Raw genomic sequence first — 24,663 nt, forward strand, 5'->3', positions numbered from 1 at the left:
CTCTGGAGCTTCACCCAGCCCCAGTCCTCTCTGAGATCTCCGGCAATCCCTTTCCCCACTGTGCAGGCAGTGGCAGCCGGGGGGCTGCTGTACCCTCTGTGATTCTCTCTGGGACCCTCCGGGCGCCATGAACACTAGGCGGGATCTCCCCATCAATGGCGGGGCAAGACTCTCCCCGCGTGCTCAGGTGTGTAACTCTAGAGTTTCCCTCTGCGTTTAGGAGTAATTTGGGGGTTTAGGTAGGGTTCTGGTCACCTGTTTCCACCATCGCTCCTCTGGTGTGTGCTCGCTCCTGCCCTAGGTGTGTGTTGATCTTCTGGGGGTGTCCGTTGGAAGAAAGCCGCTTGCAGGTACTAGGCTGTTCGATTGGGATCAGAGAGTTTTCACCTATCTCCACATCCTCCCGGAGGGAAGTCCGTCCGCCTTCCGATGTATAGTCGCGTGGGTCTCTCAGATGTCCTGAGATGCTATCTGGATATCCTTTGTTAAGCGATGAGTGTCCAAATAATTGTAGACTCGAAGGGGGAGAGACAAAGAGGACTACTCACGGCGCCATCTTGGATCCCCCTCTGGCTATACTCTTTTATGAAATGCTCATTTAAGTTTTTTTCCCATCTTTCAAGTGGGCTCTGGTTCTTACTAATACATGCTTTAAAATAAGGTAAGGTAAAAGAAATCTGATGGGAGCCAGCCCTATGGCGGAGTGGTTAATTCCACACGCTCTGCTTTGGCGGCCCAGGGTTTCACTGGTTTGAATCCTGGGTGCGGACATGACACCACTCAACAGGCCGTGCTGAGGTGGCGTCCCACATAGCACAACTAGAAGGACCTACAACTAAAAAATATGCAACTATGTACTGGGGGGATTTAGGGAGAAAAAAAGCAGAAAAGGAGTCTGATACTTAGAGATTATTCTCTGTAGCACAAAGTTGTAGACATTCAGAAGCATGTAGTTAGTACTCTTAAATCTGGCAATGACTGTTTTTTGGATTGACTAGGGTGTCTTAGCATTGGAATGTTAATGATCTCGTTTGCTTTTTATATTTTGATGGACAGAATTCAGAATAGGTAGAAAGCTTATTGAATTTAAATTATAATAATAGAGTTTATACTTTGGGTTCACAGGTACAGCCATAACCATATCTGCCATTATCTACCACAGAAACAGTTTGTATAAACATTGTCGTAAGTCCTATGAGCCATTACTTTTTTTGATGTTAATATTGCTTAGGGATCAAAATTGGTAATTACAGTGTTAGCATTGTCTTTAATTAGCCAAATCAATCTGTTGACCTCCCTTATAAAAATTGGGAACTTGTTTCCTGCCTTATGGAGGTACTGTGTAAAGTTGTGGCTCTCAGAAGTCCTTTAATCTTTCTTGAAGAGTAAATATATAATCATTAAAATTATTTTTTTTACATTATTTAGAGCTATTTTCCTTCTATGCTTTTTGTTAACCATTAAAATACATACTAACCAATTTAAAATCAAAGTGATAGTCTACTTGGAAGGAATGGATCCATTTATATTGTTGAAGATTCCAGTTTATAGAACAGATGTTAGGCCAGTTTCAGAATTTCCGATTTTGTGCCGCTTGATTAAAGGTTATGAATATGTTGCGAGTTTAACCCTTCAACTTTGCTTTGCCCCTTCTTACCAGAGAAAAAACCCTTATGACACCATTTAGCCCTAGATATGTTCTGAAACTCTGGTGGAGTTGTGTTCTTGACAAAGTCACTAGTGCCATAAAACTTGCTAATTGTAGGCTACCTCTTGCCTGAGATATTCCATCTGGGATGCCCTTTATTATCTACCTGAAGTGGCTTTGCAGTAGCTTTTGCTATAGGTAGCCTGCTAGACTTTTGGTAGGTAAATTCACTTTAGATCAGCTGCACCAGGCACATTTATAAATTAATATTGGTTGGGATTTCTATGCTACATTCAGCGTTTTGCTTCTTCTGTGTTTGGAAATTCTTACCCTACTTTGGCAGTGAAAGGCATATTTCCCAGTGTTTGTTTGCCTCTCTGGTTGTCCTCTGATTCACATGTTGTTAAATTTTCATCCATGCCTTTGGAACAAGACTGTTAAAACAGCAACTCCTATCTTTTAGCAAAAATCTGAATGCATAACACTGCCTTGGCTCTATGAGAGAGATGGAGAAATAGATTACTTGGTCTCTGCCTTGAACAGACTTAAAATCTACTTGGGGAGATTAAGACTTAATCATTACCTTTCGAAAAAAGTTAAGATATAAGGCCTTATAATAGGAGTGTAGAATACAGGATTGTGGTCCATTGTGAAATATTTTATAACCATGTAATGAGTAATAATGAAGTACTGAACTTTGTAAAAAAATAAACCTTTGCAAAAGTGGATTAAAGTTCCGTGTATTTCACATATGCCTGTGATTTCTTTTAAAGATTTTATTTTTTTCCTTTTTCTCCCCAAATGCCCCCAGTACATAGTTGTATATTCTTCGTTGTGGGTCCTTCTAGTTGTGGCATGTGGGACGCTGCCTCAGCGTGGTTCGGTGAGCAGTGCCCTGTCCGTGCCCAGGATTCGAACCAATGAAACACTGGGCCGCCTGCAGCGGAGCACGCAAACTTAACCACTTGGCCATGGGGCCAGACCCTGCATGTGATTTCTTGAATGAAAGTAAAAAGAGTGTAGTTACAGCTAGAATTTGGGGAATGTCCATGGAAATGAAAATATCCATTGCAAGTCACTGCAGAAAAAGGTTGGTAACTATTGTTGTAGACAAAAAAATTTACAAGAATTTAGAGATGAGCATTGTGCCCTTCTTTTATACTGAGTTCTTTTGGTGCAATCCTTAAAGTACATTTATTTTCTTTTCAAGGACAGTGAGTTCTCATCTCTTCATATGATCCTGCAAAGGCCATTTAAATAGCTTCTCTGTCTAAATACGAAAGGAGGAGTTGGCTTATTTATTGTCAATACTATAGAAACTGTATTAGTTTGCAAGGGCTGCCATAACAAAATACCATAGACTGGATAGTTATAAAAGCAGAAATTTTCTCACAGTTCTAGAAACTGAAAACTCCAAGATCAAGGTTTGAGCAGGGTTTGGGTTCTGGTGACAGCTCCCTTCCTGGCTTGCAGATGGCTGCCTTCTCTCTGCTCCTTCATGTGGCCTTTCCTCCTGTGCCTGAGGGGAGAGCAGGAGAGTGAGCTCTCAAGCTTTCTGGTGTCTCTTCTTATAAGGATGCTAATCGTATCTTATTCGATCAGGACCCCACCCTTCTGACCTGGTTTAATCTAAATTACTTTCCAACTCCAAATACAGCCATACCTACAGGGGGGTTAAGGTTTCAACATACGAATTGTGGGGAAAATATACATTCAGTCCATAACATTCTGCCCCTGGCACCCCAAAATTAATGTCCTCCTGGCATGTAAAGTACATTCATTCCATCCCAACAGCCCCAAAGTCTTAACTCATTCCAGTATCAACTCTAAAGTCTGAAGTCCATAGTCTCATCTAAATATCATCTAAATCTGGATATGAATGAGACTGGAGATAGGATTTATCCTGAGGTAGAATGCCTCTCTAGGTGTGAACCTGTGAAAGGAGACAAGTTACCTGCTTCCAAAATACAGTGGTGGGACAGAATTAGATAGACATTCTCATGCCAAAAGGGAGAAATTGGAAAGGAGTCACCCCAAGCAAGTCCAAAAATTAACAAGGCAAATTCCATTAGATGTTAAGGCTCAATAATAATCCTCTTTGGTTTGATGCACTGCCCTCCAGGCCCACTGGGGAGGCAGTGTCACCCCCATGGCTCTGTGGGGCAGCCCAGCCCCCAGGCACTGGGCCATGGCCTTGCTCTTAAGGCCCTAGGGGGTGGTATCTTGGTTCCTCACCCACCAAACAGGGAGTCCCCACCTTTTGAAAGTGGAGAGGAAGTAGCCCTGCCATCTCTGAATCACCTTTCGAGTGTGTTTTCCCATGTCTTGAAGGATAATGTACCTTTGTAGCTGGATAACTCTGTTGTCCCATACTGTAGAATCCCAGAGGTCTGACAGCCTTCTTTAATTTTGTCCCATTTTTTTTCTGTTCCCTTTAGTCCCAGCTGGCAGTGTTTCTGCTGGTATAATCCTATCTTTATTCATGGCTACTGCTGAGGTGCTGAGGTGATTAAATTTCTGGTTCACACCCATACTAATCTGCTTATTAAATAGTTGTTCACCCACACCCTTAGTGTTCTCTTCAGAACAAGCTTTATCATTTTTTGCAGAATGGATATGCTGAAAATTTTCCAAATCTTCAAGTTCTGGTTCTTTTTGCTTAACAGTTCCTTCAATTTTGTCTCTTTCCTCTTGCATTTTACTAAAAGCAGCAAGAAGAAAACAAGTCTTCAAGACTTTGCTTAGAAATTTCCTCAGCTGAGGCCAGCCCCATGGCTTAGTGGTTAAGTTCGGTGAGCTCTGCTTAGGTGACCTGGGTTAGGTTCCCAGGCACAGACCTATACCACTTGTCAGCACCCAAGCTGTGGTGGCAGCCCACATACAAAATAGAGGAACACTGGCACAGATGTTAGCTCAGGGCGAATCTTCCTCAGCAAAAAAAAAAAAAAAAAGAAGATTGCTACCAAGTAAACATTAAAAAAAAAGAAAAATTTCCTCAGCTAAATAGGGAGTTTCATCACTCAAAAGTTCTATTTTACACAAAGCGCTAGAACATGAACACAATTCAGCCAAGTTCTTTGCCATTTTTTAACATAGATCTCTTTTCTTCCAGTTTCCAATAACATGTTCCTCATTTCTGTCTTTGCTCTCACCAGAGTCACCTTTGATGTCCATATTTCTACCAACAGTCCCTTCACAGCAATCTAGGCCTTTTCTAGCATACACCTCAAAACTCCTCCAGCCTCTGCCCGTTACCCAGTTCCAAAGCCACTTACACATTTTTAGGTGTTTTTTATAGTGGCACCCCACTTCTCAGTACCAAATTCTATATTAGCTTGGGCTGCCTTAACAAAATACTGTAGACCAGGTGGCTTGAACAGCAAAAATTTATCTTCTCACAGTTCTGGAGGCTGGAAAGTCTAAGATCAAGGTTCCGACAGGGTTTGATTTCTGGTGAGGACTCTCTTCTTGGCTTGCAGATGGCTGCCTTCTCTCTGGGTCCTCACGTGGCTGTTCTTCTGTGTGCATGGAGGGAGGTGGAGGGGAGGAAGCCAAGTCGTCTTATATGGACACTAATCCTATTGGCTTCACCTATATAACTCATTTAACAGTAATTACTTCTTAACTCCAAATGCAGCCACACTGTGAGTTAGGGCTTTAACATATGGATTTTGGGAGTGATGCATATGTTTCATCCATAACAGAAATGTAAATACAATGCAAATTATTCAAATTCTCCTACAGACTGTGTCTTCATCCATGACATTGACTACACCTTAGAACCAAGCAGACATCTAGAAATCATCACAGATACTTTTTCTTTCTTGTCCTTTAACAGTGTTGACGAAAATAATCCATAACCAATCTATAAATGAAAATTTGGGTGAGTTTATTCTGAGCCGGAATCTGAGGACCGTGGCCCCAGGCCTTTCTTCCTGAAGGAAGAAAGGGCACCAAAGAAGTGAGGTATACAGAGTGGTTATATACCCCCAAATAGGATGTTTCACATGTGATTGAAATGTCCCTCCCATAATAGTCACAAGATTGCCCTGTCAGCACAGCGCTTGACGGACACAGCAGGTGGTGGGTCTGCTCTCTTGGAGGGCGTAGCAGGAGGCAAGTCTATTGTCTTGAGCTGGGTGGTCACAGGTGAGTGCAGCAATCAGTTTCTAGCCTAAGGAAAGATGCTTAATGCTTAAGGGAATGCCACTGTTGGGAGCGGGAGGGAAGTTGCACCTTTATCTCAAGGGCCTTTGTTCTTGCCACAGGGAATTTCTAAAGCAGATATACAATGCATGCTCAACAGCCACGTCAGGCCCTTTTGGAAAGACAAGGTCAGGCCGAATTAGGTTTACACAAAATGGCTTCCTCATATTCTCCAATATATCCTAGTACTTGCCATATTTATTTGTCAACAGCTGATTATCCAGTGAACCCTGTTCAGTCAACTTTAATATCTCTTGAATCTGCCTTATCTTACCTCCTATTTTAGTTTAGGCCCTCATCTCTTGTCTGAACTAATGCAGTAGCCTCTCAGCTGGTCATTGAACTGCTTGTCTGGTCTTTTCCCAATCTTTTTAACATATTAACACAAATGTGAACATAAATCTGATTGTTACTACTTTGTTTAAAACTCCAGAATAGCTTAGACTGTCCTACCATACCGTTGCACCTGATACCTCTATCAATTAGGATTAAATTTGGGTGAATATTAAACAGATAAATAAGATACAGAGTTTATTTTTCTCACACACAAATATGGAGATAGGATATCCAGAAGTTGTATGGTAATTCCGTGGTCATCCAAGCTTTTTCTGTCTTTTTGACCTCACTATCTTTAGTGTATGGTTTATAACTTCAAGTTCACTTATAATGTAAAATGGCTGCTGGAGAGGCAGTCAATGCTTCTGAATTACAGGTGGGAAGGAGACAAAAAGCAAAAGGACATTCCTAGCTATCTGGAGCTTTTTAAGACTGTTCTTGGAGGTCCTCCCTATCAATTTCTATTACATTTCATTGGCCATTTCTAGTTGCAAGGGAAGCTAGAAAGTTTAGTCTTTTTAGCTGGGAACATTATCATCTTGAATAAAGTCAGGGTTTTGTTTATCTGCCAGTTATTGTTTCCTACAGCTCTGCTTCTTGCACGCTATATTCCATTTGTATCAAACTACTCACTGTTCCCTTATTATCTATGCTACTTCCTTCTATCTTTTTTTTTTTTTAAGATTTCATTTTTTTCCTTTATCTCCCCAAAGCCCCCCAGTACATAGTTGTATATTCTTCGTTGTGGGTCCTTCTAGTTGTGGCATGTGGGATGCTGCCCCAGCGTGGTTTGATGAGCAGTGCCGTGTCCGTGCCCAGGATTCGAACCAACGAAACACTGGGCCGCCTGCAGCGGAGCGCGCAAACTTAACCACTCAGCCACGGGGCCAGCCCCTACTTCCTTCTTTTTTCTTGAGGAAGATTAGCCCTGAGCTAACACCTGCTGCCAATGCTCCTCTTTTTGCTGAGGAAGGCTGGCCCTGAGCTAACATCCGTGCCCATCTTCCTCTACTTTATACGTGGGACGCCTGCCGCAGCATGGCTTGCCAACTGGTGCCGTGTCCGCACCTGGGATCTGAACTGGTGAACCCTGGGCCACTGAAGCAGAACGTGCAAACTTAACCGCTGTGCCACGGGGCCAGCCCCTACTACTTCCTTCTTTTATATCTGTTTTCCTTACGTGGAATACTGTCCTGCCCTTTTTTGCCAAGTGAACCCTTACTCTTCAAGGGTCAGCACTTCTTGGAAGCCTTTTAAATCACCAACTCAAGCAGAATTAATCACTCCTTATTTTGGGACTCTATTTTCATACCTCCACTTTCACATTTCCTGTCTGGTATTGCAGTTATTTTGGTTGTGTGTCAGTCTTCCCTACTAAATTTGAAGTAGTAGAATGTGGGGAGTATGTCTTATTTATCTTGACTGTGCCTCACACATAGTAGATATTTGATAAATGATTGGTGGAAAAAAAATCAGCTAAAAGTACAACTAAAAATAGCTAGGAGGAATGTTATGCCTACTTGTAGGCCACATACAGTTAGGAATTGCCTCTAGGAACTACATATGAACATGTGCAGTATATGGACTACTACATTAAAATGGCGGAGTTAGAGAAAGTTCTGAAATCCCTGGTCGAATGATTTGAAGATATTTTTTGCTTAAAATAAACTTAAACAGAATTGGTCTTGCTATCTCTGCTTTGTAAATTCATTTTTTAATGGATTTTTTTTTGGGGGGTGAGGAAGATTGGCCCTGAGCTAACATCTGTTACCAATCTTCCCCTTTTTGTGAGGAAGATTGGCCCTGAGCTAACATCTGTGCCAGTTCTTCCTCCACGTTGTATGTGGGACGCTGCCATAGTGTGGCTTGATGAGCAGTGTGTAAATCTGTCCCTGGGATCCGAACCGGTGAACCCTGGGCCGCCAAAGAGGACTGCGTGAACTCGACCACTACACCACCAGGCTGGCCCCTAAATGGATTTTTTTTGTTCTTGCACATTTTACTTCCCCTTCCCCTTTTAAAGAATCTGTGACAAAGCAGTTATGACTCTAGCTCTGTTTTATCTTCGATTTTCTTTCCTAGGGACAGCGTTTCCATTGCCTTGTTAAGTCATACTTCATTATAATGCCAAGTGGACTATGGGAAAAGAGAAATTTTTCATTTAAACTCTCAGGAAGAAAGGCTCTAGATAGACTTTAGAGCCTCAGATCAGTGAGTCACTTAAAAGCTAGCCTAAAATTTTTTATCCTTTTGCTTTGGAGTATATTCTTTTCTTTTTTTTGCTGTTCTTTGGTAGATCTTAGATACTGAATTTCTTTGTGAGGAAACAGATCACAATCTCCTACCCTTCCCCTCCCGTCCCCCACCCTTGTTTTCTCTGAGGCTGGGTTATTCCCAGTCTCTGAAATAGTGCTCTCAGATGTAGTACAGGTGGGATTTTGATTTCTCCCAATGAGGTAGCAGGTCACATGGTTTTGTTCTATGTCTTTTCTGTTGATTTTGTACCTTTTCTAAGGTGTTAGTTTGGAAGTTTAAATCTTTAGTTCTGTCTTTGGCTAGAGATAATCCTCTATAATGGTTTAGTATTCCTGAAAGAGAGTTGTGTGGTTAACTACTTTAGGATTAACTTCTTTAGTTGCACTTCTCTTTTCCTGAAGTACCATTTTCTTTAGTACTTATGTATCTAACTTGTCTTGCAGAGATTTGCAAATATTTAAAAGGGGAGTAGATGTAGAATTCTTTGGGTGCCTATGGAAAAAAGAAAACCCAATATAAATGTAATACTTATTATTCATTTAATATGGCAGATTATATTTTCAAAAGATGGCTATGACAATATCTCCCATCCCACATGCTGCTTAGAGTGTGACTTTGACACTTCTCTCATGAGAAGTGGAATCTATGATTGCTCCTTTAGAATCTGGGCAGGTTTGTGATTATGGCAGAAGTGAGATTTTTGTTATTTTAACTTTTTTTATTAGGGATACCAATGAAATGTATGTTGATTTCCTTTAGCTCTTTGTCTAATATTTTCTCTCTAATCTTTCTCTTTTTTTAATTTGGCTAACTTTTCTTCTATTTTCCTCCCTTTTCTCAATCTTGTCCTCTTTCTGTTTTGTGCATCATTTCTTTGGCCAAGGAACAGATAGTGGGCATTTTGGTAAATATTTTTCCATAATGCTGGAGATCTCAAACTGAGGCCCAGTGGCCCTTATTCCTTATTCTCTGTTGTCAGAAAATGAAATAAAATGAGGTGGGGTGGGTTTGTATGAGGGCTGATGTATGTCTCTCCAGGTGTCTTTTTCTAAATGTAAACTTTTTCAGTGTGGAATATGTTGTGGCTATGTGAACTCTGAGCTAACTCTGACTTATTAGAGTATTAACTCTGAGTTAATAGAACTCTTAAGTCAGATTTAGTTTTTTAGTAGCTTCCAGATTTAAATTCCCAATTTAAAAATTTTACACTTTATTATGCTTCTTTCACACTCTGACCAGAATAACTCCTGAAAAAGTAAAAACTGATTAGCATATTTATCACCCTAGACACTCCTTCCCCTTCTCTTTCCATATTTTTCTCTCTTGGAGTCCCCACACCTTACATTCCAGCCTCTCAAACTGTCCACCAACCATTCCTAACATCTTCTGACCTCTGTGCCATTCATTGCTTATTCCCTTCCTGATGCTTGACGTGTTGTATTTGTTTCTCTGTCTTGTACTCATTCTTGATTTTCTAGCATGAGAACTGCCCCCTTTTTATGAAACTTTCCTAGATTCCTCCCTGGTAATCTTTTCTTCTGTACTCCAGTAGCACTTGTCTGTACCCCTTAGGCTTTTTATTACATTCTATGTAGTGTTGTTATTTGCTAATTATGCATTCACTTATTTAGCAAACATTCGAATCCCTGGGCCCTACTTCCAGGACTCTGATGTTTTGGTTTGGGGTGGAGGCATCAGTATTCTTTAAATGCTCCTTAGGTGATTCCAGGGTTAAGAACTAATGGAATAAAGGTATAACACAGTGCCTGGCCTGTAATAAACACTCAGATATTTGTTGACAGATTTTAAGCTTTTAAAACCAAGGACAATACCTTATTTTTGTATCTCCCGTAACACCCAACAAACTCTTGCCAATTACTATATATATATATATATATATATATATATATATATATATATATATAAAATTAGGCAAAATGCACAGTTTTATTCAGTTTTCATGATATTTCATGTAATTAGTTGTATGGGCCACTCAGAATATACTTGGATTACTGTGTAACTAGAAACTGCTAGACAAACAAAACTGTGAAATGTTTTTTCTGCTCTTGTTTGTATTTTTAAAACAAATTTAAAAATACCTTCTAGAGAAATCTTGGATTTAGTGAACTCTAAACTAATCTGGTGTTTGATCTGTGGGTTAAATAGAAAAAGCCCCATTCTTTAATCTGTTACATTCGTAAAATGTGTATATATTGACTTCTTAGAGACTTTAGTTCAACTATGATTAAGAACCCTTATAGATAAATGTAGTAAATATAGGAAATAAATGTACCATGCTTTTGAGTAAATATCATATTTATTCCAACCTGTAGCCGGTGAATGCAGCAGAATTACCAGACTGTGAACATTTGATCTATTAAGACCAAGTGACTCCTGACTTGCTGCTTTTATGTAATGTTGATAGGAAACTTTCTTTTCTGAAGGAAGATTTCATTTATAATTTTATGGGATGTTATTGACCTTTTAAAGTGTTTATGAATACTCATAGTAATGTGACTTAACCTGGCTTTGAGTAAGACAGCACTCATGCTCAAATCTAATACAGGTGACTTGGGTACATTCTTTACAATGACTGACAGTACTCTTCCCTGTTGGTTGTCTGTCAAAGCTGCAGAAATTACTTTCCTCTTCTTGACATTTCTCTTCTTCCTCTTCTGTTCTCTGCCTTTTCTTTCCCTCCCCTTTGTTCCAGTGTTAGATAGCAGCTGGGTCTGCTGAGATGGTAATTTTGGTCTATAGGTAAGGAAAAAAGACGATAGAGGCAGAAAAATTTGTTGTTATTGTTTGTTTGGCTTTTACTTGTTTCTCCAGTCCTCATTTTCACTCACCTCCAGACTTAGGAGTAGAAAGTGAAAGCAGGTGACACTCTCATTACTGTTAAAAATCCCCTCCTCCAAGACTATCATTTGTTTAGCATCCATTGTTTTCCTGTCTTTGTTAAGTCCTTTTATATGTGTATATTCTCATTAGATCCTTGTAACACTGCCAGGAATTAGGTGGTATTATATCCATTTTACGGATGAGTAAGCTGAAGCACAGAGTAACTTGCCCATGTTCTCACAGCTACCAAGTGACAGTGTTGGATTTGAACATATGTATGTTTTGTGTGTGCCCTTAACTATTTGGTCAGAGGTTGCTAAAACCTAGCAGCTGGTGGGCCATAACCAGTTGTTTAAAATTTCTTAAAAATTAGCTATCAACACTTTTGAAGTAGAGAGGTTTTTAAATTCATATTCCTGGTTTCTTTATTGCCACATTGCCGCAAATGCCTGGAACTTAGTAGCACCTACACCCTGTAGAAGAGATATGTGCCTCTAGGGTATCACAGACCGTACCTGGCCCGCTTCACCATTTATATTACCATCCTGGTCCCTGTAGGTATTTCAGTTTTTGAGCTTTGCATCATCACTCTTTACTACCTCTAGTAATTCCTTTTATGCCTGAACTTGTGTTCCAGAGCAAAGGAGCCACAGAATATTTTTATTCGTACAGCTTTTCTTCCCAATGTCAGGTCTGAGAATAGTCATGTATTAAGAAGATGCCTTATGTTTCTGGAATTATGCACATATTTTCATTTTTTTAGGTAATATTTATTGATAGTGCTGGTAAAGGATCAGATGGAATGTGGTTCAGAAATAGTGGAGAGTATTGAAGAAGTGCAGGTTGCTTGTCAGCACCTACTGCCCTGAATATGAAGTCCTTCAGCAGGACATAGACTGCCTAGAGTGAATTCGGTGTTCCTCACTTAGCTCACCAAAGTACACTATTGCCTTCACCTAGCTCTGAAAACCAAGTGATGAAATAGAATGGGAAAATCTGGGATGGGAGGGTGTCCAGGAAGCACAAATTTGGGGCTAGCACCATTGTTTATGTTTAAGGGCTGTTCTTTGTCCCATTCAAGTGAGGAGGTTGAAGGCCTTAAACCACATGGGGAATTCCTGAAGTTATCTGCTTTCTGTCCCATAACAGTTAACTCAAATCCAGACACATTAGTCACAGTCAATGGGTAAAATGTGTAAATCTTATCCCAGAAGACTACAATTTTCTCTTAAAAACATTATTTATAGCTGGTGATTAAGTTGTTTATGTTGATAAGTTGCTATGTTAGGTTTATTACAGATCAAATAGGTCTTTAGAATGTCATGCTATAGGGGCCGGCCCCATGGCCGAGTGGTTAAATTCGCGAGCTCCAGTTCAATGGCCCAGGGTTTCACTGGTTGGGATCCTGGGTGCAGACATGGCACTGCTCGTCAGGCCACGCTGAGGCGGCATCCCACATGCCACAACTAGAAGGACCCACAACTAAAATATACAACTATGTACTGGGGGGATTTGGGGGGAAAAAAAATAAAGGTGATTTATTATTTAAAAAAAAGAGTGTCGTGCTATAGATGATCGAATTTAAGAAGAATTCACAATAAGGAGATCTTTATAGGAAGTATACATGCAAGTAGTCACTAGATGTAGTTAGCTTTCTTGCTCTAAGTTGTGCTTAGTAATGTAGTTTCAGAGCACTCTTCCCCCCTTTTTAGGTCTTCTTCCTCTGTGCACAACTATGTCTTTTCTATTAACTATATTGTCATTATTAATGCGTCTGTCTCTTAGCTGTGAGTTCCTTGAAGGCAGAGTTGAATGTCTCATTAGTTTTGTGTTCCTCTTTGCCTAGCACAGTGTTGGGGCATCTGATAAGTAAGGGCTCAGTAGCTTTTAATCTTTATTTTTTGCTTTCAGGAGAGTCTTACTGGAAGGATTCTGTTTCAGCAGTGACCACCATAGTCTTTGTTTTACCTGTTTCAGAAAAATTTCTCCCTTGATTCATTGCCTTTAGTGTTCTCTCGTTCTTGTTTTCTGTTCACACTTATTTCCTGTTTGAGGAGGGATTATGGTTTTGTCCCTATAGCTTTCAGTGAGATTCTAGTTGGTTTCTTAATTCTCATGACAGAGTGTTAGAGGTATATTTTGAAATACTTCTCCGTTTCCTTATGTTTTTAAGGAAAACCTGAAGTAAAAACCTAAAATAAAACCAGTCCTTGAGATTTATTTTTTGACGGTGAAATACCTCTTAAAGCTATTCCCATCATGGTCAGATGTGTCAGTTGGTTTACTGTCCCGCTCTCCTTTTTTATTCTGGAGCCCTTCTTCATTTCTAATGTGATCTTGTTCTCTAGGCCTACTGCACAGTTGTTATCCTGAGATATCAGATCATAATCATCCTGGGAATTGCCTTTACCTCACTTTTCGCTCATGCTCCAGTCAGTGTTTCCTTTGTTTTCGTTTCTTTGCCTCCTCATTTTGTTGTACCACATCCACTTGTAGCTTGCTGGGAAAGGGTGCAAGAGATTGTTTTTACTTTCTCATTGTTATATTTTTATAGTACTGTATTCTTACTTGGATGTAATTTTCTTTTTCTTCTTCTCTAAGACTTTTTAGAGGTTTTAGTATTTTTTTCTTCTTTCTTCATTATTTCCATTCACCCCTCTTTCCCCTATTTGTTTGTTTTGGTACCTTTCTTGTTGGAATCTTCCTCAATATTTGGTGTTCCTTGGCTCTTCATTTTTTGAGAGTCCACTCTATTGATACATAATTTACATACAATAAAATGCAAAGATTTTGATTATTCAGTTTAATAAGTATTGACAAGTGTATTCTCTTGTGTTACCACCAACCCAGTCAAAAATATAAAACATTTCCATCACTTCCCTCCTACCTCTTTGCAGTTTGTTGCCTACAATCCCACCCACACACCCCTCACTCTGTTATCTGTCAATCCCTATCTTCATTACCATAGCTAGTTTTGCCCTTTAAGACTTTCCTATAACACAGCGTATAGTGTATGTTCTTTTGTGTCTCACTTCTTTTACTCAGCGTAGTTTTTGAGATTCATTTATGTTGTTGCATGAATCAGTGGTTTCTTCATTTTTATTGCAGAATACTATTTCATTTTATGGACATACCACATTTACTTATTTACCTGTCCATGGACAAGGGGTTGTTATTTCTAGTTTTTTGGCTATTAATAATAAAGCTCCAATGTACTTTTCTGTGCAGTGTTTTTATTTCTCTTGTGTAAATAACAAGGAGTGGAATTGCTGGGTCATAGGGTAAGTGTGTGCTTATCTTTATAGGAACTGCCAAACTCCTCATTTATTTTTGAGTGATGCATTAAAAGGTTGATTGGAGGGGCCAGCCCCGTGGCCCAGTGGTTAAGTTCGCACGCTCCGCTTTGGCGGCCCAGGGTTTCACTGGTTCGAATCCTGGGCGCGGACATGGCACCGCTCATTAGGCCATGTTGAGGCATCATCTCACATACCACAACTAGAAGGACCCACAACTAAAAAAATATACAACTATGTACTGGGAGGATTTGGGGAGAAAAAGCAGGAAAAAAAAAAAGAAGATTGGCAACAGTTGTTAGCTCAGGTGCCAATCTTTAAGAAAAAAAGCAAAAAAAAAAAGTTGATTGGAAGACTTAGGTGTTTGACTATATGACTTGTTGACTTGTGGGTTTTCCTGTCGGGTAATTAGTTAAGAACCCAGCCACTTCTATAGGGGGAATGGAGACCTTCCCCTCACCCCATGTCAGTAGCAGTAGATCTTTAGCCTAGCATCATTTACTTTCTTCAGAGAAGAATCTTCCTTTATTCTGCCTAGGTGGTGTACATGTCAGAGTAGGGAAAGGGAGGGTGGCTAGATGCAAATGCTCACTTACTCTTCACCTTTTTTCATACCTCATTATCCCTCCTATAGCTGTCAGCTAAATCTGGTGTTTCCATGTATGGAGCCTTTCTGTCTCAGTTTCTCCAGGGAATGTATCTCCAGTCTTTTGATATATATCTACATCTGAAAGGTTGGCGTGACAGTGGTGGTTGTGTGGGTAGGTGGTAGATTGGTGCTTGACTGCATCGTGCTGCAAGGGACTTGAGAGTCTGACCATTCCTCACATAGGCTTTCAACTAGTCTCTTCTTACCCTTCTGCCTTTTGTAGTAATTGGTACCATCAGTTCCTGAGCCTTTTTTGGGTGCTCTGGGCAGGATAAATTAGTTTGCTTCTTGTTCACATTTCTCAGCTGCTAGTGCTTAAGTTTCAGCTTTCTTTGGTCTACTTAAGTCAATCACCACTCCTCCAGAAACTTAATGTTCACCAGAAAAATTTGACCATCTCTTAGGTCCTCAGTTCTCTCTTCTCCTATTCTCTTTGTCCTTGTGAGTTTATATCCTTTTTCAATTCTTGCTGTAACTTTAGTGAAACCTAGAGAGAGAAAAAAACACTTGTTCAGTTTTTCATTTTTTCCTGAAATTGCTTGTTCTTTCTAAAACTAACTACATTAATATTATGTTTTCCTACCTTAAAATTTTACTAGACTTGATTCTATTCTATTTTCCGTCTTGCCTAAATTTTTATTTTTTAAGTTTTCAAAGTTTCATTTGTATAGTGAACTTTTATGTACTTTGTCTGCAGATTAAATGTTAGTGGGTTTATTTTCAGTAAATATGGATCTGTGGCAATATTTTAGTGTCTGATATTCTATTTCAAGCATATACAATAATTTATCTAATCTGTCCTTTGTTAATGGATGTTGTTTGCTTCTTATAAACGCTTTAAAAAGCTTATGCATACATTTTCTCAGGTTATAAATGAATAAATTTATTAGTTATCAGATTGCTAACTTTTAGCATATTACCAAACAGTCCTTCAAATAATCTGTAACCAACAGTGTATGAAATTATCATTTTATATCCCAGTGATTAATTTTCTTCTCTTCTCCTCTTAGACTACGAACCTCCTAATTTGTTAGTAAAGCCATTAATGAAAATTAGACGTCTTGAAGAATTAGGTATTCCAGTAGCTGAAGTAATTTCTTCTTCATTACAGTAATTTCTGAGATGAGCTTTCTTCTGTTTTTCACTTTTGCATTCTCCAAAGGAAAAAAAAAGTAGTATTGTTGACACAAAATAACCAATAACCATTCCATAGATAAGAGAGATAAGGTAAATTTTACTTGAGCCAGAGTGAGGATTAAAACCCTGAAAGGCCTTAGAAAGCGGTCTGGAAAAGGATGGTTTTCTGTACAGTCTTAAACCTTTTTAGAACAGAAAACACACCCAGGATACGTTTGATCAAAGTTTGAAAGAGGTATTTAGTTGCAAATTAGCAGGTCGACATGACCCTGATGCTGGGAAAGGAACTAATGGGCTGTACTAACAGGATGTAGGAGGGGAAGTATGCGTTCTTAAGAGAGTGCATTGTTGAATGGTTAAAGCAGCTGTACAGTGTATGTTTGATAGGCCATAAGTCAGGTTTCTTAGTTCAAGGCTCATCGGTTTTGAACCGGATGGTTACCCCATATACTTCAATATGTGAAAATCTTTTGTCAGTCTATTGGGGGTGTTAATATTGTGAGTCCAATTTTTAAAGAATTAAGCATCTAATATTCACACTTTTCTCTAGCTACTTATTCAAGTATTAGTTCTCATTGTTTCATCATTGCCCTCCATGTTGCTAAACCCTGGACTTTCCCTCCCTATGACAAACATTTATTGAATGATAATCTATGTGCCAGGCATGCTTCAGTCTTTAAGTTGGTGGTCCTTTCTGCCTTACTTGAGGCTGTGGACCAGTCTCTTATTCCTGTTCTTTGGAGACTACACTCTTTTGTGTTTCATGTTCTAGCTATTCCTTATCAATCTTCTTTGGGTATTTTTTTCTTCCTCTGCAGACACTGTAAGCATTGGTTTCTTTCAGTTTTGTCTCTGTCTCATTATGCTTCTAATTCATGGTTTTAATTGCCACCTATATGCTGATGACTTCTAAGCTCTCCTAAGCTTTATACTCCTAATTGTAAAAGCCCAATGGATCCCCCAAAGGTTCTTATTCAATGGGTCCTTACCAGAATTTATCATCTTTTCTTCCTTACTTACTCTTTTCCGTACATTCCCTTTCTCCATGATCATACCATCCTTCAAGTTTTAGAATCCTGGATATTATTCTAGATTGCTTCTCCTTTCAGTCAAGCTGCAAGTTCTACTGACTTTTCTTTTTAGATGCTTCCCAGATTTAGCTCCTTTTGTTCTTGTAGTAGCAGTCTCCTTTTTGCTTCCAGGTTTGTTCTGTTCTGTACACTGCTACCAGAGTGAACTATCTGAATTGTATCTGACTGTGCCCTGTTTCCTGTCTGCCTGGAGTTTGTATCTGAATTATATCTGACTATATCCCTTCCTTATGACAAAAGAGAATCTCTATGAATTAGTCAATGACTGCCTTTCTAGGTTTATCATTTACTACTCCCTGCCTTGTTTATTTTGTGCTAGTAACATAGAGTTGTCCATATGCTGTATATTTTATTGTACTTTGAAACAAACTTATCTCTGCCTGGCTTGCCCTTGTCCTTTTTGCTTGAATTAGCCTTTAAAATTTTATGTAATCATCCTCTGTGCGGATGTTTTCTCTTTCTTCTGCCACGGGCTAAAGGTACCATTTTCTGTTCTTCCATTGTGGTCATTGTACTGATGGTGTAATATTAAAGAGTATTTATTTTTTTGTCCTTGTAGATTGTTCTATTCAGTGAAAAAAAATTCTTCAATGCCTAAAATAAAGTAATGGCTCAGTAATTTTTTTTTTTTGATAGTGGGTGTCTGGCAATTTTAGGTTGTTAGAATCATCTATTTATAGATTACTTTCTTTGTAAATGATGACAAAATCTAAGCTAAACTTGGAGACTGTCATCCACATGGATAGATACTTGATCAAGGAGTACAAATAATATAATTTTTATCCTAAAGGAAATGTGTGCATTGCCTCTGAAAACATATTAATGCCAGAAACTAATGCCATTTAACTTACCTGCTAATTTGAAACACTTGCTACCTCTTCCTTGCCCCTCCCCAAAATTTGTATGCATAATTTAATGTTCTGTCATTGGAAGATAGTGGGTCACGAATTTTCATATTTATTTTCTAGATTAGATTTGAAAATATTAGAATTATGACAAAATATCTTTGAGTTTTTTTACTTATCTGGAAAGAGATGTAATGTTTGCCAATTTTTGTTAGGAGCTGGGTTGAAAAAATGTAAAGATTTTGAGAGACTTTTTTTCTCTTCTGGTTTCTTATCCACCTTCTATTTCTGAATTACAGTTACAGATGTAGAGCTGAAAAGACTGAAAGATGCCTTCAAGAGGACCTGTGGGCTCTCATATTATATGGGCCAGCACTGCTTCATCAGGGAAGTGCTTGGGGATGGAGTGCCTCCAAAAGTTGCTGAGGTAATCTTTATGTTCTAGATTTTCCTTTGAGATAGTTATCCACCGGCCTGAATTCTTGAGGGACGTCCTGGTCTTAACAGATTTAGTCTTCGCTACAGTTAATTTTCTTGCCGAGTAGGTAAACAGGTCTTGTTTTAGATGTCAATATGACTGTGCTCTTAGAGACCAACTGAGAGTACTACAGAGTTACAATTCTCCTTCTTTTGTACATCTGAGCTTTAAACCCACTGATTATAATCAGGGGACCATTAGTATGACTGACTTCTTCTTCTTATAGACTTTATCACTCTGATGTGATTTTTAGTGGGAGTATGTTTTATAAATTTTGTGTTAAAGAAAATCTTTCCATATAGTAAAAACCTAATTAAATTAATTCTAAAAAATTAAATTTTGTAAATGAAACACTAACTTATTAGAACTTGTCTTATTTAAATTCTACTAAAATTTTTAGATAGAGATAAAATGTGCTAAGTTGATATAAATATTCCCTTTCTAAAAATAATGACTTTACTATTTTATAGGCATATGCACAGATATGCATTATGTCATTCTAAATGTGAAATGAGAATAAAATTAATAAAACAGGGAAAATTATAGAAATTTTAAGCTTGGCATATTACATAGAACCTTAATTCACCATTCCTAATTAGTTACAGGTTCTATTTCTAACCTGTGTCGTGTGCTTTTTAACCTTCTGGTCTATATAATATGGAGATTACATTTGTTGTTTTTTTGTGTGTGTCTTAATTTTACTTGGGTAGGGATATATGTTCCATTAATTCTCTTATATGTATTCTTGTGTAAAATTATGTACTTTCTTGTGGCATTAATTTGGATTTATGACAGGGTTATCTTTTTTCCTAATACTATTTATTGGGTTCTCTGTTTCAGTATGAATTCGTTGTCCTGTTTTCTTTTAATTTTTTTGTCTTAAATGCTGGTATAATATAAAAATTTGGAATTTAGAATTTTTCATTTTAGGATAAAACTAGCAATTTAATGAGATATAATATAAGATGCCAGTTAGAGGAAGTGATTTAAACTGAGTCCATAGTAACTAATACAAGATGCTTCCAAATTCAAACATATACTGACTTCAGCCTTTCTCTCCCCTTGGCTCCTTTCTTAAGGTCAAAACTGTCAGACTCAGTGTAATTCATGGTGCTGGGAAAAACTTCGGTCAGATTTATCTGCCTGCTCTCTTTGGATCATATATAAAGATTTACATATGTACATCTGTACACCTAAAAACAGATATCCAATCAGGTTTTTGTCCAATTTTTAAATGGATTGTCTTTTTATTCTTGAGTTGTAAGAGTTCTTTATATAATCCAGATACAAGTCCCTTATAAGATACATCATTTGTAAATATATTCTCCCATTCTGTAGATTGTCTTTTCATTCTCTTGATGTTGTCCTTTGAAACACAAAACTTTTAAATTTTAATGAAATCCAATTTACCTGTTTTTCGTTTTATCACTGGTGTTTTTGGTGTTGTATCTAAGAAACCATTGCCTAACTCAAAGTCACAATGATTTACTCTTCTGTTTTCTTCTAAGAGTTTTTAGCTCTTAGATTTAAGTCTCATCCATTTTGTGTTAATTTTTATGTATGATGTGAGGAGTCCCACTTCATTCTTTTGCAAATAGTTCTCTGGTTGTCCTAGCACTGTTTGTTGAAAAAACTATTCTTTCCCCATTTAATTGTCTTGTCAGTCTTGCTGAAAATCAGTTGGCCTTAATAAGCATAAGGTTTTATTTCTGGATTCTCAGTTCTATTTCTTTGATTTCTCTCTTTCCTTGCTTCAGTATCACATTGTCTTGATTACTCTAGCATTATAGTAAGTTTCGAAATCAGACAATCTCATTCCTCCAACTTTGTTCTTGTTGAAGTTGTGTCTGTTCTGGGTCCTTTGTATTTACATATCAATTTTAGGATCGACTTGCCAATTTCTGCAAAAAGGAGATTTTGATAGGATTGCATTGAATTTGTAGTTTGATTTTTGGGAGTGTTGCCATTTTTAACAATGTTAAACTCTTCTGATTCATGAAATTAGTGTCTTTCCATTTATTTAGATTGTTAATTTCTTTCAGTGATGTTTTACTTAAGTTTTCAGGGTGTAAGTCAAATGTCCATCAACTGAACAAAATGTAGTTTATTTATACAGTGGAATATTATTTGTTAATAAAAAGGAATGAAATTTTCTGATACGTGCATGGAGGAACGTTTAAAACACGCTAAGTCAGAAGCCAAACACACAAGACCACGTATTTTTTTTTATTCTATGTAAGTAGCCAAATCTGTAGAGACAGAAAATAGATTAGCGGCAGTTTGTTAAAAATTTAGGTGATTTTTTTTTTTTTTCTGACTCGCTTGCGTGGCAGCTACGACTTCTTCACTTGCTCTGATTTTGGAGAGACAATCCATGCATCCTGTATTTTGGAGGAATCTATCCTTCCTGGCATGTCAGGCTACTTGGTTGCCCTGTGATCTCAGCTCTCTGATCGGCTCAAGAAATGTTGTAATATGATAGTTTATCTGGCTTTTTCTTGTTTTTAGATTAGGAGTGACATACTTTCATGCTTTCTGTGTCTAAGGTGGAAGTGGAACTGCCTGCAGTATAATTGTTTTTTTTAAAGATTTTATTTATCCTTTTTCTCCCCAAAGCCCCCCGGTACATAGCTGTGTATTTTTAGTTGTGGTTCCTTCTAGTTGTGGCATGCAGGATGCCGCCTCAGCGTGGCTTGATGAGCGGTGGCATGTCTACGCCCAGGATCCGAACTGGCAAAATCCTGGGCCGCCACAGTGGAGTGTGTGAACTAACCACTTGACCACGGGGCTGGCCCCTGCAGCGTAATTTTTATGTAAATATTTCATATATTTCATTTCATCCAAAACTTTCAAGAGTCTTGCTCTGTCCTTTGGACTATCTGATAAGAGTCATCACTGCGTAGAATAATTAAAGTAATTGTTTTACAAGAATGATCTTAATTTAAAATCGTAAAATCCACAATGGTAGTTTCAAGCTTCAGTTTCGTTGTAGTTAACACTTTTTTATCTAAACTCTAGCACAGTATTAAACACAAATAAAAACTTTATAAATAGTTTTAGTGATGAACTTCTTTTGTCCTATTATTTACTGACCTAGGCTTATTTTAAGTGAGGAAGGGTACTATTGGCATATGGATATTGATTAGTACAGATAATATATTGTGTAAATTATAAAGTATTATAAGAAAGTAAGTACTTCTATCTTTAATTAATCTCTGGTATTTTCTCAGCAAAGGAAGTCTTTATAGTTTCTCACACAGTAATCTCAAAGGATGAGTGAACCCCGTTAAATTCTGTTCTGGAACAGTTTCAACATTCATATAAAGTGAGCTTGTGGCTTATTTGAGGCATCTCTCCAAAACAGGCAGATCAGTAGATGGACTTAATCAGCTTTTTTGTGTATTTGGGAAAAGGAGAGAATTTATGAGTGTAATTCATCTTACAGTGCAGTTATTTGCTAAAGTGGACATAAGTTATAAATGGAAGTATGGGTGTGAGCAGATAGTTGTTTGTTTGTTTGTTTTTTGTGAGGAAGGTTCACCCTGAGCTAACATCTGTTGCCAATCCTTCTGTTTTTTCGCTTGAGGAAGATTAGCCCTGAGCTAACGTCTGTGCCTGTCTTCCTCTACTTTGTTTGTGGGATGCCTCCACCGCATGGCTGATGAGTGGAGTAGGTCCGCACCTGGAATCTGAACCCCAGGCTGCCGAAGCGCAGGGTGCAGAACTTTAACCACTCTGCCACAGGGCTAGCCCCTGGGCAGGTAGTTGTGAAGCTTGAATTTAGTTTTAGAGGATGGAATGGAGGATAGAATGGAGGATCTCTGTTCTGTGGCTGCAGGGGAATAAAGTTAAGTGATGGGATTTATAAACAAATGGTTAGTTGGAAAGGTAAGGAAGTAATCTTTCCACTGTATATGGCCTTTGTGAGACTTTTCTTAAAATCCTCTGGAGAGCTTGGACCTTAAATCTGGGTGAAGAGGGTCACCTACTCTTGGTGAGATTCTGAAATTAATGGGTTGAGACACAATAGGAATATTTTACTGTCAATATCTCCATAAGAAGAGCCACAGGAGTCACTTAAGCTGCCAATCATGGATGGAAAGAGAACTTTATTCCCTAGTTAATGTGTTTTTCTTTTTTTTCGGGTGAGGAAGATTGGCCCTGAGCTCAGGTCTGTTGCCAGTCTTCCTCTTCTTGCTTGAGGAAGATTGTCCCTGAGCTACCACCTGTGCCAATCTTCTTCTATTTTGTATGTGGGATGCTGCCACAGCATGGCTTTGATGAGCGGTGTGTAGGTCTGCTCCTGGGATCTGAACCCATGAACCCTGGGCTGCCAAAGTGGAGCATGTGAACTTAACTACTATGCCACTGGGCTGGCCCCCTAATCAGTGTTTTTCTTTATAGTAGAAGTAATAACATGTAGTCATATGCCCATAATGATGTTTTGGGCAACAACAGACTGCATAATAATGATGGTGCTCCCATAAGATTATAATGGAGCTGAGAAATTTCTATTATCTAGTGATGTTGTAACTATTGTAACATCATAGTGCAGTGCATTACTCATGTGTTTGTGGTGATGCTGGTATAAACAGATCTACTACACAGCCAGTCATATAAAAATATACCACATACAATTATGTACAGTACATAATATATAATAATAATACAAGACTATGTCACTGTTTTATGTATTTACCGTGCTTTTTATTGTTATTTTAGAGTGTACTCTTTCTACTTATAAAAAAAGAAGTTTACTGTAAAACAGTATGCCATCTTATGCTGGCAGTAGCCTCATCCATCTTGTGTTTACTGCATCTCTTGATTGCATCATTTTCTCTTGTGCTTGATTTAATCTCCTACTGTTTTGTTCATCTTGGTCCCTAGCATACAGAATCCACTACTAATGTTGCCAGTAAGAGGCCATGTCAAGTAATAGACCTGGAAATGAGATTAAAAGTGATTAAGGACTGCAGAGGTGGAAAATCACTGATGGTTATTGCTCACCAGTCAGGCATGTCCCATTCCACCATAGCTGCAATCCTGAAGAACAAGAACAAAGTGATGGCAGCTGTTAAAGGATCCGCTTCATTGAAGGCAAATAGATTAACAAAAATTTGAGAAGGGCCTATATCAGACATGGAGAAACTTATAATGACGTGGATTGAAGATACAGAAGCGTATCCCTGTCAGCACCATGATGATCATGAACATGGCCAAAACAAAAAGTTTGTTTGCAATGTTGAAAGAAAAGGCTGATGATTACTGTTAGCTGTTGAATTTACTGCTAGCTCTGGGTGGTTTAAATGATTCAAGAATTGTTATTACTTAATATGAAAGTGAGTGTTGAGTGTGAGTGCTGATGTGAAGGGAGCTGAAGAATTTTTGGAAACTCCAAATAAGCTGATTGTGGAGGAGAATTGCTTTCCAGAGCAAATATGCAGTATGGATGAAACCTCCCTATTCTGGAAACAGATGCCTAAAAGAACGGCTATCCATAAGGAGGCCAGGACAATGCCAGGTTTCACAACTTTTAAGGACAGGGTAACAGTCTTGTTTGGGGGTAGTGTTGCAGGCTACAAATTGAAACTCTTTGTGATCTGGCACAGTGAAAACCCCAGGGCCTTCAAGCATATCAGTAAGCACACACTGCCAGTGTACAGGAGCAGTAAGAAGTCATGGATGACCCAACTCCTCTTCCAACATCCCCTCATGCATTGCTATGCCAGGAAAATGGAGAAGTACTATTTGGAGAGTAACATACCTTTCAAGATTTTGCTTATTGTTGATAATGCTCCCAGACATCTTCGTTTTATTGGTGATCTTCATCCCAATATCAAAGCAGTGTTTCTCTCTCCAAACATCACCTCTTTGATCCAACCA

At 38.5% G+C, this 24,663-nt stretch overlaps 1 protein-coding gene across 1 annotated transcript in view; it reads left to right on the forward strand.

Annotated features, from left to right (window-relative positions):
* USP32 (ubiquitin specific peptidase 32) overlaps positions 1 to 24,663 on the forward strand; it is a 201,966-nt gene that overhangs the window by 47,251 nt on the left and 130,052 nt on the right. The window contains exon 2 of the mRNA XM_001503781.7: positions 18,602 to 18,729. Within this exon, the coding sequence (XP_001503831.2) occupies positions 18,602 to 18,729 (128 nt within the window). The remainder of the gene's footprint in view (positions 1 to 18,601; positions 18,730 to 24,663) is intronic.

The sequence above is a fragment of the Equus caballus genome, chromosome 11 (genome assembly GCF_041296265.1).
Source record: "Equus caballus isolate H_3958 breed thoroughbred chromosome 11, TB-T2T, whole genome shotgun sequence".
Taxonomy (NCBI): domain Eukaryota; kingdom Metazoa; phylum Chordata; class Mammalia; order Perissodactyla; family Equidae; genus Equus; species Equus caballus.